This window comes from Drosophila sechellia, chromosome 3R, assembly GCF_004382195.2.
Source record: "Drosophila sechellia strain sech25 chromosome 3R, ASM438219v1, whole genome shotgun sequence".
Classification (NCBI taxonomy): domain Eukaryota; kingdom Metazoa; phylum Arthropoda; class Insecta; order Diptera; family Drosophilidae; genus Drosophila; species Drosophila sechellia.
Window position 1 is genome coordinate 24,794,880 of NC_045952.1, and position 14,657 is coordinate 24,809,536.

Below are 14,657 nucleotides of genomic sequence, written 5' to 3' on the forward strand. Positions count from 1 at the left end.
ATTCTGGTTCAGTTTTCAGTTCGAATTCGTGCGTCGGCCGGTCGAGTTGTGTGCCAAACGCTCGGCACCTGTCGCCCAACACGTGTTGCGTTCCACTTGCGCTGCGCGTCTCCTTCGCGTCTCCTACACCCGCGTACACCGCGGCGTATACGTTACGTACTGTGGTGCAGCCAAAGCGAAATAATATCTGATTATTCTAGTTATGTGAACCGAAAGTGGAGTGCATAAGAGTCTGAAATTCAAGCACCAGCTGTGTTTTAACTCACATTAAATTAAAGAGGAGATACGAAAAAGTGGAGTGAATTTGTGGTTCAGATGAATGATAAATTGTTTTTCCAGTTATGGTAAGAAACTCAGATCGATTTGGTATTCTCAATAAAAGTTGATGTAGATCTTTTTTTAAGGTATTATTTTAAAAACTACAGAAGCATTTTCTTTTCTAAAACTAATATTAATGGAACACTTTTTTTTTGATTTTACAATTAAAGACTAGTTGAAAGATTAGGGTAAACTAGCTACAAAAGTTTTTGATCAACTTTAGTTAGGGTATATTGGGCTATATTTCTACTTATCTATCCTTCTCCTTAAAGCACATTTGGAATAGTTTTTTCTTAAATTTTTTCTTATAAGAGCTCCCGAAAAGCAAAGGAATGTGTGCAACAAAGAATGCAAAATAGTTTTCCCGGGGCTTGCTGAGTATTCAGAATACATACCAATATGGGTTTCGTATGCAGATTTCTGCCAGCCAGAGTCATAATATTGAGCAATTGATGAGAGCGCGTTTAGCTGGGCTTTGTGGCACTTGGCTCATTAATATGCGGAAGGCGACACAAAACACTCCCCCACGCCACCACCCACGCACACACACACCCAGGGAAAATCCTCCCCTTCCCTAAGCTTGTGTCTGTGTTTTGTCTCGTCCTCATCTGCATTTGCCCGAAATGAGAATGAGTATCCTATAACCGACTGAGCAGCATCCTGCGTGCTGATGATAATGTTGATTCCTGCCTTCCGCAACAATTTGCTTTGAACCTAATCCGCCCCTTTTTCGGCCACGCCCCAGTAGCTATAGCTTAACCAAAACTCGAAATTCATACCAGTCTCCGGCTCACATTTCACTAGCTTTTGTTGTGGCATTTATAAATGCTTGTTACCTTTTTCTCGTCTCATTTTTAGTCTTGGTCGGGACAAAGTGTTTATGGTCTCTGGCAGTTTGAATTTTGTTGCTTGGATCAGGAATCCTTGAAATCCTCTTGAAATGATACAAATTGCGTTTTCCTTTTATTCGTCAGTGTAGATTTGCAAAGCTATTTGGAGATTGAGTTCAATTAAATAGAGAACGTCATTCAATGGAGCAGTACCCGATATGAAATGAAAATGTAGGCATTGCAAACTAATTACTTTTTACTCGATGTGTAAAGCTTTTTGATTGGCAAATTGTGGATAAAATCTTAAGCATACAAATTCCCAAAAATGGATGTTTCTATTCGAGAACTCATATATTGGTTTGTTAGTTTTAAAAACAAAGTCAATTGGGTGACAACTAAAATGTTTATACTAAAAAAAAAAAACATTGTACCAGTGTTGTGTTCAGCATGTTTTAAACAAAAACTGCTCATTATTTGGACATTTTTTTTTCAAATTACTTGTGGTACTTCGCAACATATGTCGTTTTATTTTGGGTCAACCAATTTTTCGAGGGATTCACTCGAGCCTAAATTATGCATACAAAAAAAGGGAAATAAAAACAATAAAGGGGAGACCTGAAGGCGAAGGTCAAGGCAAATCAAACAAATGGCAAGAAACATGAAAATGTTGTAAAATAATTTCAATTCATTCTTAGGCCATTTCGCATGCCCCCAGGTTGGTTGTCATTCCACTGGTATTTGTGAGGTTTGCTCCTGCCACTTTTCCGGTCCTCGGAAAAATCCCATTCAATTTTTGTGTTCAGTTTCGCTTGTTTGCGGACAAACAAGAATGAGTGAACAACGATAGAATCACAATACACCGACACATGTATGGGACATCCTTGTTAAAGTTTGATTTGAGCCCTTTGTATTTCTAATATTATTTTATTTCGCCATATGGGTCCCGTTTCTTTTTAATTTATGTATATATCTTCTGTATGCATATACATTGTGGAAAAGTTTTTATTTTCAAAAGTTAAAGCAGGGTGCTCTTTTTTGTTATAAGCTGTTGTGGTATAAATAATACTTGAAATAAAATATCAAAAAAGGGCATATCATAGGTATTGACTTAAGTAGATATTTTTGGTATGTAAAATGTGTACATCTACCTTAATTTATCATAACAAGCTAGCTCATATTCCGCACGTGTGTTAACATAAATACTCCTGCTCAACGTTTTGGAAAATAATCTTCTAGGAATTAATTTGGGTTTGTTCGCCACCCACTTAGGGAATTTGTCTGGTCATGCGATCAGCTGCTATTACCAAGACTTTTAATGATACGTTTTATTATCCTTGTAAAATTGAATAAGCATAAACCAGAAGCAATTCCAGTATGGCCTCCAGCAACTTCTGCATTATGGGTGGGAAGCCTTATCGCAGTGGGCGGTGGCATTCCTGCCGAGCTCACAAATCCCAAAACCTCCTTGAACTACCCCACATTTTCTCCAAGGGGTGTTGGTGGGTGCTGTTCGCATTGACTGTTTGCTACAATTCGCTAGTGAATGGAATTTAGAGCTGAATGAAAGGAAGTTGGGGGTCTGATTATAAATAACGTAAAGTAAGCGCACATGAATGCATTTTGATTGTCTGCTGTAGTTTACAGCACGTTTCCTTTATTTTTTGCCGCTTCTGCTGCTGGAGTTGTGAGGCAAAATGGAAATGAAAGACGACAAACTCGCCCACCAGTATCTGTGGGCGATGGGGGTGTGGCGACTTCCTTAAATGGTGCACTAATGTAGAAAAGAAAAGCATTTTTATATTTATTTGCTTGCCACTTTGCATGGAAATTCCAACTGCAACGAGGACATCGCATTTCCTTACTGCAATTTTCCAACGCGCGCACTCCGGTTTCTTCATAGCCACCCCCCAGTTTTCCTTATTTTTCCCATACTTCCTACTCGTCTCGCTTTCTTTTCTTCCCTACGTTCGTTATTTTTTTGAGGCCATACAAAATAATGTTTCATGTTGCAATAAATGTACGATTCAGTCCGCGCACCCTTGTCATTTCCCAGGAACCCCCATCGTTCGTTCCGGCATATCCCTACACCCAAGCCTGGCACTCGGCAAAAAATGCATATATGAAATAAAGGCAGGGCACATTCATTGCTCATACGCAGCGTTGCACGCAGTTATCCTTGCGCTCATTTCTTCCTCCGCTCTGTCTGCATTTGTATGACGCTCACTTTTGAGCAGAATGCGATTTATTAAGCCACCAGTCATATTTAATATTCCTCAATAGGACTTAAATTACACACTACCTGATTTTTCAGACATCAATTTTAAATCCGATTTATCGATCCTTATAGATCTAATTTCATATATAGTATGCAGATGTGCTTACACTTAGTTGCTGTAAAATCAAATGTTTTTTCAGCAATTAAGATCTCGGGCCTGAGAGTTTTTAATATGATGTTTTCATTACCGTTCGTGAAATATTCAATGAACTTCTACGTAATCCCAGTATTACATTGATTTTTACTTCGACTCTTCAGTTGACTTTTCCCTTTCAGCAAAAGAGACCTCTTCAATTTAATTAAATATCCCATGTTGTGGCTCTTAATTTCGGTTTACATGCCGGTTGTTTTAAGTCATCAATGTTTAATGAAGCGCCAAACGTTTTCGATTTCGCCGACCCGTCTTTTGTTTGTCGTCCTTCGTCGTCCTTTGCTTCCTGTTAACCCAACTGGGTCTAATTTGGCTTCCTTTTCACTGTTGTTGTATTAATAATTCGTGCGTTGCGTTTCAGTCACGTTTTGCATGTCGCAAAATATTCGTGGCGCGTTGCCCTTGTCAATGTTGTCATCATCGTCGAGTCTGTTGATTTTTGCATAATTTCTGTTTGGCCAGATAGCTTTAACAGCACAAATTTCGCCGCAAAAGAAATATGGCGGAGCAGAAAATCGAATCTCTAAGAAACCGAATCCATAATCAGTACCAGAAATGGAAGGAAAGACAGAGCAGATAAGGTATCGTTCTAGTTTTCTGTAGCGGAATGTTTTCATTTTGTTCGGAGGCATCAGAGCATGAAAATCAACATTCTGGTTGCCAATGGCCCCTCGCTCCGATCTCAACTTATATTTCTATGTGACCTGCAGAGTGCACCACCAACAGTTGGCACATGAAAATGAAAATATAGGGGGACAAATAAAAATGGAAAAATACAAAAAAAAAAATGCAAGTGTTAACATAATCACAAGAGGAATAAAAATGTTGGTTTATTCAGTAAACTAAGAGGATTTAGAATGCTAACTTTGCGGAAAACAATTTTGGTTAGTTGTATTATTTAAGTCTGGTGAACTTGTTCTGCTTCTATTAAAGCTGCACATTTGGATTTAAGTTTCTGAATTTTCATTTTATTTTGTTTACTTTAATACCTCTCGAGCAGAAGTAATCCTACTTAAAGTGATATATTGCATTTGTCATTGCAATGACTTTGTGGGGCAAACAAAAATAGCTTTAATTGAAAGAGTTTTAAATGCGAACAGCTCGAGTACCTCTTGAACTTGTGGGACATTTCCAAGTTGGCCCAGAATTTCCATTTGCTCAGCTTACCATTTCATTTTGGCCATTACGTTGCTCGACTTGGTGGCCGAGTTCTGTGTTGAGAACTATTAAAGTAGTTTAGCTTAGTTTCCCTGTTTCAGGGCAAAACTTTAATTTCACTTGCTGGGACAAAGAATATATATTTACCCACTTGGCCCGCTTTGCCAAGCCAAACGGGGCTTCAATTTCTTGGGGAAATATTTAGAACTTCGCTCTCTCGATTTTCCCCTGGCTTCTTCGCTTAGTTCTCTGCCACCTGCCAGGCTCAAGCCAAAGTTTATGTCGTATGCGAATAAAAAACTACCAAAATAAAATCATACGGATAAAGTATTTCTCTCCCAGAACTTTTCTGCCGAACATCAGGGGAAACTATTTAAATTTTCTATGATTTCTTTTTTGGGGTTCGGTGATACGCTGGCTTAAAAAAAAGAAATGGAGAGGAAACTTTCCTATAAATAATTTTGCATTTTTATTGTGCATTTTATGCATTTTGTGCGCGATTTCGATTTGAAGTTGGGCTCTGAAATAAATATGAAAAGTTTTATTTATGTTTGTGGGGTGGCAAAGCCAGGAAAAAAGGGGCCCTGGTTTGGTTTGTGTTTGGGGCCAGGAGCTGGGGATATTCGGTAGCACAGCCGTGGGCGTTATATTTATGACATTTGTTTGCCAACAACTTTCAATAGCTCAATCACGCCACCCGCACATGCAATAGGCTAAGCCAATTCCCCGGCTTTGAAACACCAGGCATGGGTAAAAAGGACTATTTCTAAAAGCAAACAAGCAGGCTTTCAGATTTAAGATTTCTTGATGTTTGAAAATATTATTTTAATAGACTTATTGAGGCTTGAAGAAAGTGTGACTTTGTTTTACAAGTTATTCGGTTATAAAGTAGATGTCTTTAAAGTTGAATACAATATTTGTTAGGCTTTTTTAAAAATATATTATAGTGTAATCCATATTATATAATATAATATTATTTTTTAGCTAGAAGGCCGAACACCATCAATGTGAGTGCTGCGGAGTGCGTGCTCTTCCACTAGAGCTCCGTGCAGCTCGGGGGCAATGAAATCGCGGAAGCTGCCAAAGGGCTTCGTGCTTTGTGGCCTCAACTGTTTGACCTTTGTCTACTTCCCGCTCGTCCTGCCAATCCTGCGATGCTCGGCCGGAGCGGCGTCGTCGGCCAGCGGCGGTGGCTCAAAGACCGCCGACGACTTCGACTTCCGGATGCAGCGGGTGCGGAATGTCCTGAAGGAAGTGCCCCTCATCGACGGGCACAACGATCTGCCGTGGAATATCCGCAAGTTTCTGAAGAACCAACTGAAGGACTTCCACTTTGGCGGCGATCTGCGGGAACTGGCTCCCTGGTCATCGAGTGCCTGGAGTCACACAGACCTGCGCCGCCTGAAGGAGGGCATGGTCTCCGCTCAGTTCTGGTCCGCCTACGCCCCCTGCTCATCCCAGCATCTGGATGCAGTGCAGCTGACGCTGGAGCAGATCGACCTGATTCGTCGACTTGTTCAGCTCTATCCGCATCACATGGCGCTGGTCACGACTGCTTCTGGAATCGAGCAGACGCACCGGACTGGCAAGATCGCCAGTCTCATTGGCGTGGAGGGTGGACATGCCATCGGCACCAGTCTGAGTGTCCTGCGAATGTTCTACCAACTGGGCGCCAGATACTTGACTCTCACACACACCTGCAATACACCATGGTAAGTTTGGCTGAGCTCCTTTTTATTATTATGTATAAATACTCTTTCATTTTTTAGGGCGGACTGCTGCAAAGTTGACGAACCTGGGAAGTACCCACACATAGGCGGTCTTTCGCAGTTCGGCAAGGTGAGATGTTCCCCCTTCAGAGAATCGGCTCTGTAACCCTAATCAATTCCAATTCCAATTCGGGCAGCTGGTGGTCAAGGAGATGAACCGACTGGGCATGATAGTGGATCTGTCTCACGTCTCGGTGCCCACGATGCTGGATGCCCTGGCCGCCTCGAGGGCGCCGTTAATATTCTCGCACTCCTCGGCGCACGCCATCTGCAATAGTTCCCGCAACGTTCCTGATCATGTCCTGCAACGCATTGTGAGTCCATTATGGCGACATTAATCTGGGGGCACATTAATCTATATATACCCCATTCCGATTCCACATCCAATGCAGGCAATAAACGGCGGTCTGGTTATGGTGGCCTTTTATCCGCATTTCGTCAGCTGCTCGGGACAGGCGACATTGCACGATGTTGTGGGTAGGTGGTTTTTGGCCCAGTGGCTCATTCGCTGGGTGGTGGTGGTGCACTATTAATCTTTAAACTTGTGCTTTTTGGTCCACCCCTCAGCGCATATCAACCACATAAGGGAGGTGGCCGGCATCGATCATGTTGGCATTGGAGCTGGCTACGACGGAGTCAACTTGTAAGTAGGGGAACTTTTGGCCAGCACTGCGGCTTCAATTACATTTCATTTCATTTGCCAAATTATGGTCTCTCTATCGTTCTATTTCTCGACTTTCTTCGCTCTCCATCTGCTTTCTCTGCTTTCCACTTAAGAGTGCCCAAAGGACTGGAGGATGTGTCCAAATATCCGCATCTTTTTGCTGCCCTGCTCGAGTCTGATAAATGGTCTGAGGAGGATATTGCCAAGTTGGCTGGCAGGAATCTAATACGTGTATTCAAGGAAGTCGAAGCGGTGAGTCCACAGCAAAAAACGTACCGAAATTGCTCACTTTTCTCTGGCATTTTTCTATTGTTCACCGGGCTGTCCCCTAAAGGATGCTCAGATACTCTGACAAAGAGTGTTACGCAATTTCGAGAAAGGGGAGAGCAATTAGAGTTAAAAAGAAAATCATGTCTGTTCTCTAGCTCCATTGTCATAGTCATATCATGAAAGTATAGTAGGGATATTCCAGAGCTAACCAGACTTTGGCTGGCTCTGAGTACGTTGCCGGAGTATTAAAAATTGCGTCAAAGCAATATTAGTTTTTTGTGATATTTTTTCTTGGTATTAGGCGCGTACCTGATCGACTTAAAGTCGAAGCCAGTCCCAGAACTAAACACACATTTCGCAGCAAACAAACAAAGAAGTTGGGAAAAGGACATTGGTATGGCATCCTCGGCCTCTGCTTTTCTCTTTCTCTCCCTCGGCTGTTATTGCAGTTGGAAAATTCCTTTCGCAAGGATAAAAGGAATAATGTGGCTTTGCAATGGAATTTGCACATACTTGGAGTGGAGGAGGAGGAGGATGGAGAGGTTAATGGGGAACCGGGCGGAGGACTGGCAGGACATTGGCTTGACGTCGAAAAGACGCAAGTTGTGAAATAATTTTAAAAGGATTTTCAAATGCTTATTCCGATATTTATACACGAGCCTGACCATCGCAACCGAAGCAACAGCTTCACTCTGCAGTTTGTTTGCAGGATGCGGTCAGCTTGTTTGCCGTCTGCTCTACGGCTGGATGCAGCTTATGGTCCTGCGAATGGGATTGGGATTTGGCTTGGCTCGGGGATTTCTTTCACTGCTCCACGATGACTATGTCTGGGCACTCCAAGCTCAAGCAGCATTCAATTTAGATCAATACGGGATGGGCCAGAGCCCCTCGCTAGGAAGTTATTCCTCGGCATTGAACGGCACTCGAGCGGAGGCTAGTACCAGTTCAAAGACTTGAAAGTGGGTTTGTTTTTCAGTTCAATGGCTAGATAGTTGGATAGTTGGATAGTTGGATGCTTGGACGGTTCGACGCATGAATGGATAGATAGATGTATGACTAAACGATGCAGACAACACTCCAGCCTGCTTAAATAATCTTGTGTGCTTACTACTTTGGAATTGCAAAGTAAAAAACGCACTTCAAATTAACTGATAGGCTGAGTGGAATGGCAATCAAATGTTGGTAGAATTTCACATGCTCGTTAATACCTGTTCAATCGATGCCTTTTTTTTTTTAGCAGAAAGCCATTTCAATGATATAGAAACTGATATAATGATTAGGTATTGAATAGTCCAGTTTATGTGAAGATTATCCTCTGCTCCCTAAATCAAAATCGTTAAATAATTGCCTCTTTAAGCCAAGATGCTCCTTCTGCAGAGATAATTTAATGTTTTGATTTGAAAAATAAATCATATGCCGCGTGAACCATGACCAAGCTCCTAGATTTTATTGCTTTTGCTGATTACGAAAACCTCCTCTACGTTTCAACATTCCGAAACCCATTTTGACCAAGTCGAGAAAGAGATGCCGCAGCATTTTTTAATTTAGCTCTTGTCTCTCGCTGACTGAGAGGCGACCCGGCAAACTTTAATCATATTCTCGCGGCGTCTCCGCAGTCTCTACATTGTAATTAGTTTTAGTTCAGAGCGGGTGTATAATACGTAGAAATACTTAATGTCCGCTATTACAAGGCCTTGCAAGGGGCGCTTATCCCATCAGTGGGGAAATGGTAATGAAAATGGTAACAGCATAAAAATAAGGCTGCAAAAGTATTGCCTACTTTGCAGCGCGACTGATTAAAATCGCTGGGTTTTTATTGCGCTTTGCACTCAGCAAGCAACCATATAGCACAATGCACTCTTTTTTACTGCTGTTTATTATATGGCCATAATGCTCATTAAGAATTGTATTTTAATACGTTTCTGTTTGCTTCTGTATTTTTTCGCTTCCCCCTTTTTTCAGACATTTGCGGTAAAAAGTAATTAAAAATGTTACCCAACGCCTTTTATCTGTGGCCAAAAAGCCCAGAGCATTGCAAATTAAGCCAGGCCATATATACTTATCGCAATGACATTTGCCTTTGTTTTGCAACCAGCAGACCAAGACTCCAGTTCATTGAACCGTACGCGAAATCCCCCAACTCAATTCTGGAAGCGGTGAAATAAAGTACGTTATAGCCTACTTATGAACGTCGAAAAAAGCTCGGCTCGTAATGCAATTAAATAATAACGAAAAGCGGGTCAAATGTTCAATTATTAGAAGCTTAATGCTGTTTTGCGTTGTGTGTACCCATGTGACTCAGGCGGTCATGGCTGTGATAATTAAGCAAGTCATAGAAATTAGGCAAAAGGCCATTTTAATGATTGCCATCTGGCACAAGCGCTCACAAGAACATGTATATGAGCACAAGTCAGCATATATATAATACCCTTTTAGGCTCGACACGCACTCGGTCAAAATTCGGAACGGGGAGTTCTTAAAATTCAATTCGAAATAATTTCTCGGGATTTATAAGTCCTCGACTTAAAGGCTTAGATAGAATTCTGAATATACATGTTGGAAAATCTATATATTTTTACTTTAACTCTGATAACATTTCCTATTTATTGTAATAGGATTGTAAATATAACCATTCGGCGGTATAGATAGGTATCAATTTTAAATGATTTTGTATGTCCCTCTAAGTTTATGGCCCCATAAATTTTAAAACGCTTCAAAACTAAGTGCATATCTTAAGTCGCATAAAACTAGCAATGCTCCGATCAGATTTATCCAGAAGTAAACGTTTCTCGGAACACAAACCCAAGGACATTTGGGACGACAAGGATGGCCGCAAATTTGTGGGTGGTGGGGGTGGTGGCCAGTGGATCTGTTCCGAGTGCCATTGCCATAGCCATAGCCCATGAACATGATAATTTTCTCGACGCCAGTTTTTATCTACACAAAAGCAGCCTCGTCGGGGGCAAAGAAAAGCCAAGGATTTCAGGCCCTACTCAGGGCCCACTCCCCACTTGTGTTTGTGTAAATGTATCTTTTATTTTAGCCTTTTATATCTAATGCGAGAGCGAAGAACAGAATTTGGCACGACACATCGCCCAAGTGGCGGCAACGGAGGCTTTGCCTCTCAGATGGGCAAATGGCAGCAATTTGTGCGAGACAAATTCATTTAAATATCTTTCACAGGCCTTGTGTGCACTGGAAACAAAGTGTCGTGACATGGAGGTCAATCTCATCTTAGTAAAATTAAGAGGTTCACAAATTGAATTACAAGACTTCTATTATAATGTTTATTTACACAGAAAAATTTGTATTTTATTCGGATACAGTATATCATCTTTTATTACATTACTTAGCTATATTATTTTAAAGTTTTTTATCAGTTAGTTATGAAACTGGTCTCTTTGGATTCAATGATAAAAATCTCCCACTTCAACCTAAATCAAAATTATTGTTATATAATCGGCCAAAATCTAAGATGCTTGTTTTGTGATGTTGTAACTTTAAAAGTGACAACCTTATGAGAATTGATTTGGATCTTATTGCTGGGAAATGCGTTGTGTCGCGGTGGAGTGGGCATTCATTTTCCGCTTTGAGCTCATGACTCAAACTGTAACAGTGAACTGGGCTTTTCATTTTCACTGAATGGGCGACGGGGGCTGGTGGGGAAAATCCAGCTCAAAGGCCGGAAAAGTCTAGCCAAAAGGCAAATGGCTCAAAGTTCCCATAGTTGTTGTGCTCCACTGTTTTGTGTGAGTGGGTCATGCACACAAAGTGCAATGACTGAGCCAAAGCTGACGTTTTATTGTTGTTTGTGTGGCAGGGCGCACATAAAGCCTCATAAAAAAGTCGTAAATTCGATTGTTGTGTGGCAAACAAAACCCAGGAAATGGGACCAGCCGACCTAGGCCTCACCATCACCCCTCAAAAGGTGTTTGGTGTTGAAAACAAAACATTTTCTCTCATTTTATTTCGTTTTTTCCGCCCTCTCCCGCCTGCCTTTTTTTTGCTTTTGTGGCATTAAATGTGCTTCAACTTTTGCCAGGATATAGGAGCTGCCTGTTTGGCATTCAGATTTTGGCCTCTCTTTAAGGATACAGTGCGCTTGTGTGTGCTTGGAGTGCGTAACTCTGTATGTGAGTTAGACATGCGGAAGAGGTTCCTACGAACATCTAACTCTTTGCACTCTTGTTTTCGTGTTGGATGACATCCTTTTATCCAGCACTTTTGCAGAGCCATAAGCAGAAAGTTTGAAAGCCCCACATAGCTTCTAGAGCATCTATAAAGTATTTCCAACGATCAAACCTTATTTCCCTTAATAAATTTGTGTAAACCCATTTGGAAATTTTTGCCAGAATGTTTACCATAACTAACATGCAAGTCCAATTTTGTTAGCTAAGCGCGGCGCTAAAACTTGCGAACAATATTGATGCCATATGAAGAAGTACGCGAGAAGTTCCAAGAAATCATTTCTGAATTTGAAAATTCAAACAAAACTTTGGCAATTACGCTAAATAAGTTTTGTAAGTTGTGCCAGCTTGGCATTGGAGCATTGCAATCAATTTTCATCAATCAAGTGCAGCTGTCGTCAGTCTCACTCCCACGACCACACGCACATCCACATCCACACACGCATGCATAAATAATTGCCCTAATGGTATATTAATCCAATCAAATGTACTTCATTTACTTGCAGGTGCGCGATCAGATGGAACTTTTGCGAGTGGCACCCATTGATCAGTCAATTCCAGCCGAAGACATTATGGGCCGATCCTATTGTCGTTATCAAGGACCAAGAACGTGATAATTTCTCCATTTGTAAAGTTCACCCATATGCATAGCGTTTCATTCATCGCAAAACTGTGGCGAAAATGGCTAAAAATTATGTCAAGCGTACGTGTTGTAAAGTGAAACTTGTTTTAGGTTAATTGACAAAGTTTTCCTTCTCTCAACTACTGATGTAGTTGTTTTTGTTATTGTTGCTCTGTGCGTGAGTGTATGTGTGTGTGGCATGATGCTGCACAAACACATGCAGGCAAGCACACACACACACGTTGGGAAAAAACGCCGACATTTTGCAATCGCTCAGAGTCGAGCAGCTGGCCAACCGCTGTTGCTGCACTGAGAAAAAAATCAAACAATTTTTATGAACACCATTATTTTGCTTTCAAGATTATCTGAGAAAAATGTATTATTTTTTTTTTGTAATTTACCTTGGAATTACACTTTAATTGATGTTTTCCCTTTACTTTGATTTTATTCTTAGTGCACGAAACTTTTTGCGCAGCTGGCATCGGCCATAAACAAATACAAAGTGGCCAGTGGAGAAAGCCACCCCCCACAAACGCCCCAATGACCACCCAACTTCTTCTTCTTCTTCCCCCCATACCCGAACTAGCCAACATTGTGTAAATATCATTGCCATGTTTGTTTTTATCTCTAGCTCTAGCTCTAAGTCAGACAAAAAAGAAGGTAAAGCTAAATAATGAGGATGGAAAAAGGAAAAAAACAGAGCACACAAACGCTAAAAAAGTAAAGCCTATAATAGCGCAAGTAAAGCACATTTAGTCTAAAATTATTAAGCCGATAACAAAGTGGCAAGTGGCTTAAAAGAAAAGCCGAGGCTAATCACAAAAGTCAAGCTCAATGTTAGTACAGAGGAAAATCTAATTTTTCATCGTGTATTTTTTCTATGAAAAAGTTATTAAAGTTTACAAGAATATAGCTAAAGTTAATGAATTAAATACTGAATTCATAAGTGCGACTTTTGGTGAGCTTATTTGGATCTGATATCGAATAAAGTTCGTTAATCTGAATTCATTAGCCCGCACTCGCAGCAAACGATTTAATTACAAAACATTATGCGTTTAAAGAGTTTTTAATTTCGTTATGATCCTAAATGAAATTCCCATTTAATTAGTTAATTAACATTAAACATTTAATTAGCCAAGGTTTACTGCAAAACGAGGACAACCAAAAAAGGAATGTAATTCAATGCACAAATTGAATGTAACCACATTTTATGCATCATTTGTAAGGCTTAAATGCCAATCTTTTAATCAATATTCAAGTAAGGCGATGCATTGGCAAACGAAAAGCAGCGAAATGATAAACATATTGTATAATTAATAGATCCATACAAAATTCAACCCGCCAAAATTGCAAATAAGTTCACAAGCAAACCAATTAAGCGAGAAATAATATTAAATAAAGATTGCATAGAAATCAAATAGAAACGGCTACAAGCGTGTTTGTTCAAAAACTATTTAACTCATATACCCACACTTAATCACCTATATCACACACTATTGTATAAAGCTGTATGTTGAAATATTTTGTTTTAATTTAATCATCAAATTTTTTTTTCCAGGGGGCTTTTGCTTTCCCCAGCTCAATTCATCAATTCAATTAAACAGTTTAGTTGAAAGAAATAAAAAGCGTTAAAAAATAGATTCAAATCAAAGCATATTTCATGTTTTACGCAGTTGGTGAGCGAACAAAACAAAAGGCGAAGAATAACACATGTGATCAAAACTAAAATTAAATTACAGATCTATATTATTACTACTTATATATAACTATAATAATTTAATGTTTAACAACATGCAAAACTGAAAAAGAGATTACAAACGAATTCAACCATTTTTACTGCAGATGTTAGTTAAAAAGAAAACACACTTTATTGATTACAAATAGCATATAACAATGTGGGAAACTTAACTGTAACCGTATCGGAAAATATTTGAAAATCGCTGATCATGTGAACTGTGTTTGAACACCCTGTACATATTTGTATGAATAATGATCAAATAGTAATATAATTGTATGGAAGTATGTCAAGTTGTGAATTGGAAAATAACCAAAAACGAACAAATAATAAATTAATTAATTCATATGTGTAAATTGAAAGATGTCGTAAGTGGCCAGCAGAAAAATACCAAAACAAAACATAAATAAATTCATAAAAATTATAAAACTAACTGAAAATGCTCAATGATTATTTTGGACTCACTTCGGAATGGTTTATTAGGGGATACTCGCTTTCCACTGAAGGAAATCAGTGAATGTGAGTGAAACGCCTCAAGAACCATCAACACTTCCAGCTCCACTTCGCATGCTTTTCCTTTATTCTTATTGCGATGATAGCAGTCGAAATACACATCCTGCCAGCACTCGGGTTTCTCATCCTTGCCCCACCCCTTTATCTCTCTGAGTTCTGACAGGG

At 40.0% G+C, this 14,657-nt stretch overlaps 1 protein-coding gene across 1 annotated transcript; it reads left to right on the forward strand.

Moving 5' to 3' along the window:
• Positions 1–21: 21 nt before the first annotated feature.
• Positions 22–14,412, forward strand: LOC6617038 (dipeptidase 1). Its single transcript, XM_032720355.1, has 8 exons — positions 22–344; positions 5,717–6,444; positions 6,502–6,571; positions 6,639–6,815; positions 6,894–6,978; positions 7,069–7,144; positions 7,279–7,417; positions 12,129–14,412. The coding sequence occupies exons 2-8, from the start codon at positions 5,795–5,797 to the stop codon at positions 12,234–12,236; spliced, it is 1,305 nt and encodes a 434-aa protein (XP_032576246.1). The 5' UTR covers positions 22–344; positions 5,717–5,794; the 3' UTR covers positions 12,237–14,412.
• Positions 14,413–14,657: the final 245 nt, after the last annotated feature.

Bases quoted from the DNA above. Each gene is read 5' to 3' on its own strand.
- LOC6617038 (XM_032720355.1), top strand. From the start codon at position 5,795: ATGAAATCGCGGAAGCTGCCAAAGGGCTTCGTGCTTTGTGGCCTCAAC. The intron at 6,572-6,638 runs GTGAGATGTTCC...CAATTCGGGCAG, and splicing joins GTCTTTCGCAGTTCGGCAAG to CTGGTGGTCAAGGAGATGAA. The intron at 7,418-12,128 runs GTGAGTCCACAG...ATTTACTTGCAG, and splicing joins TATTCAAGGAAGTCGAAGCG to GTGCGCGATCAGATGGAACT.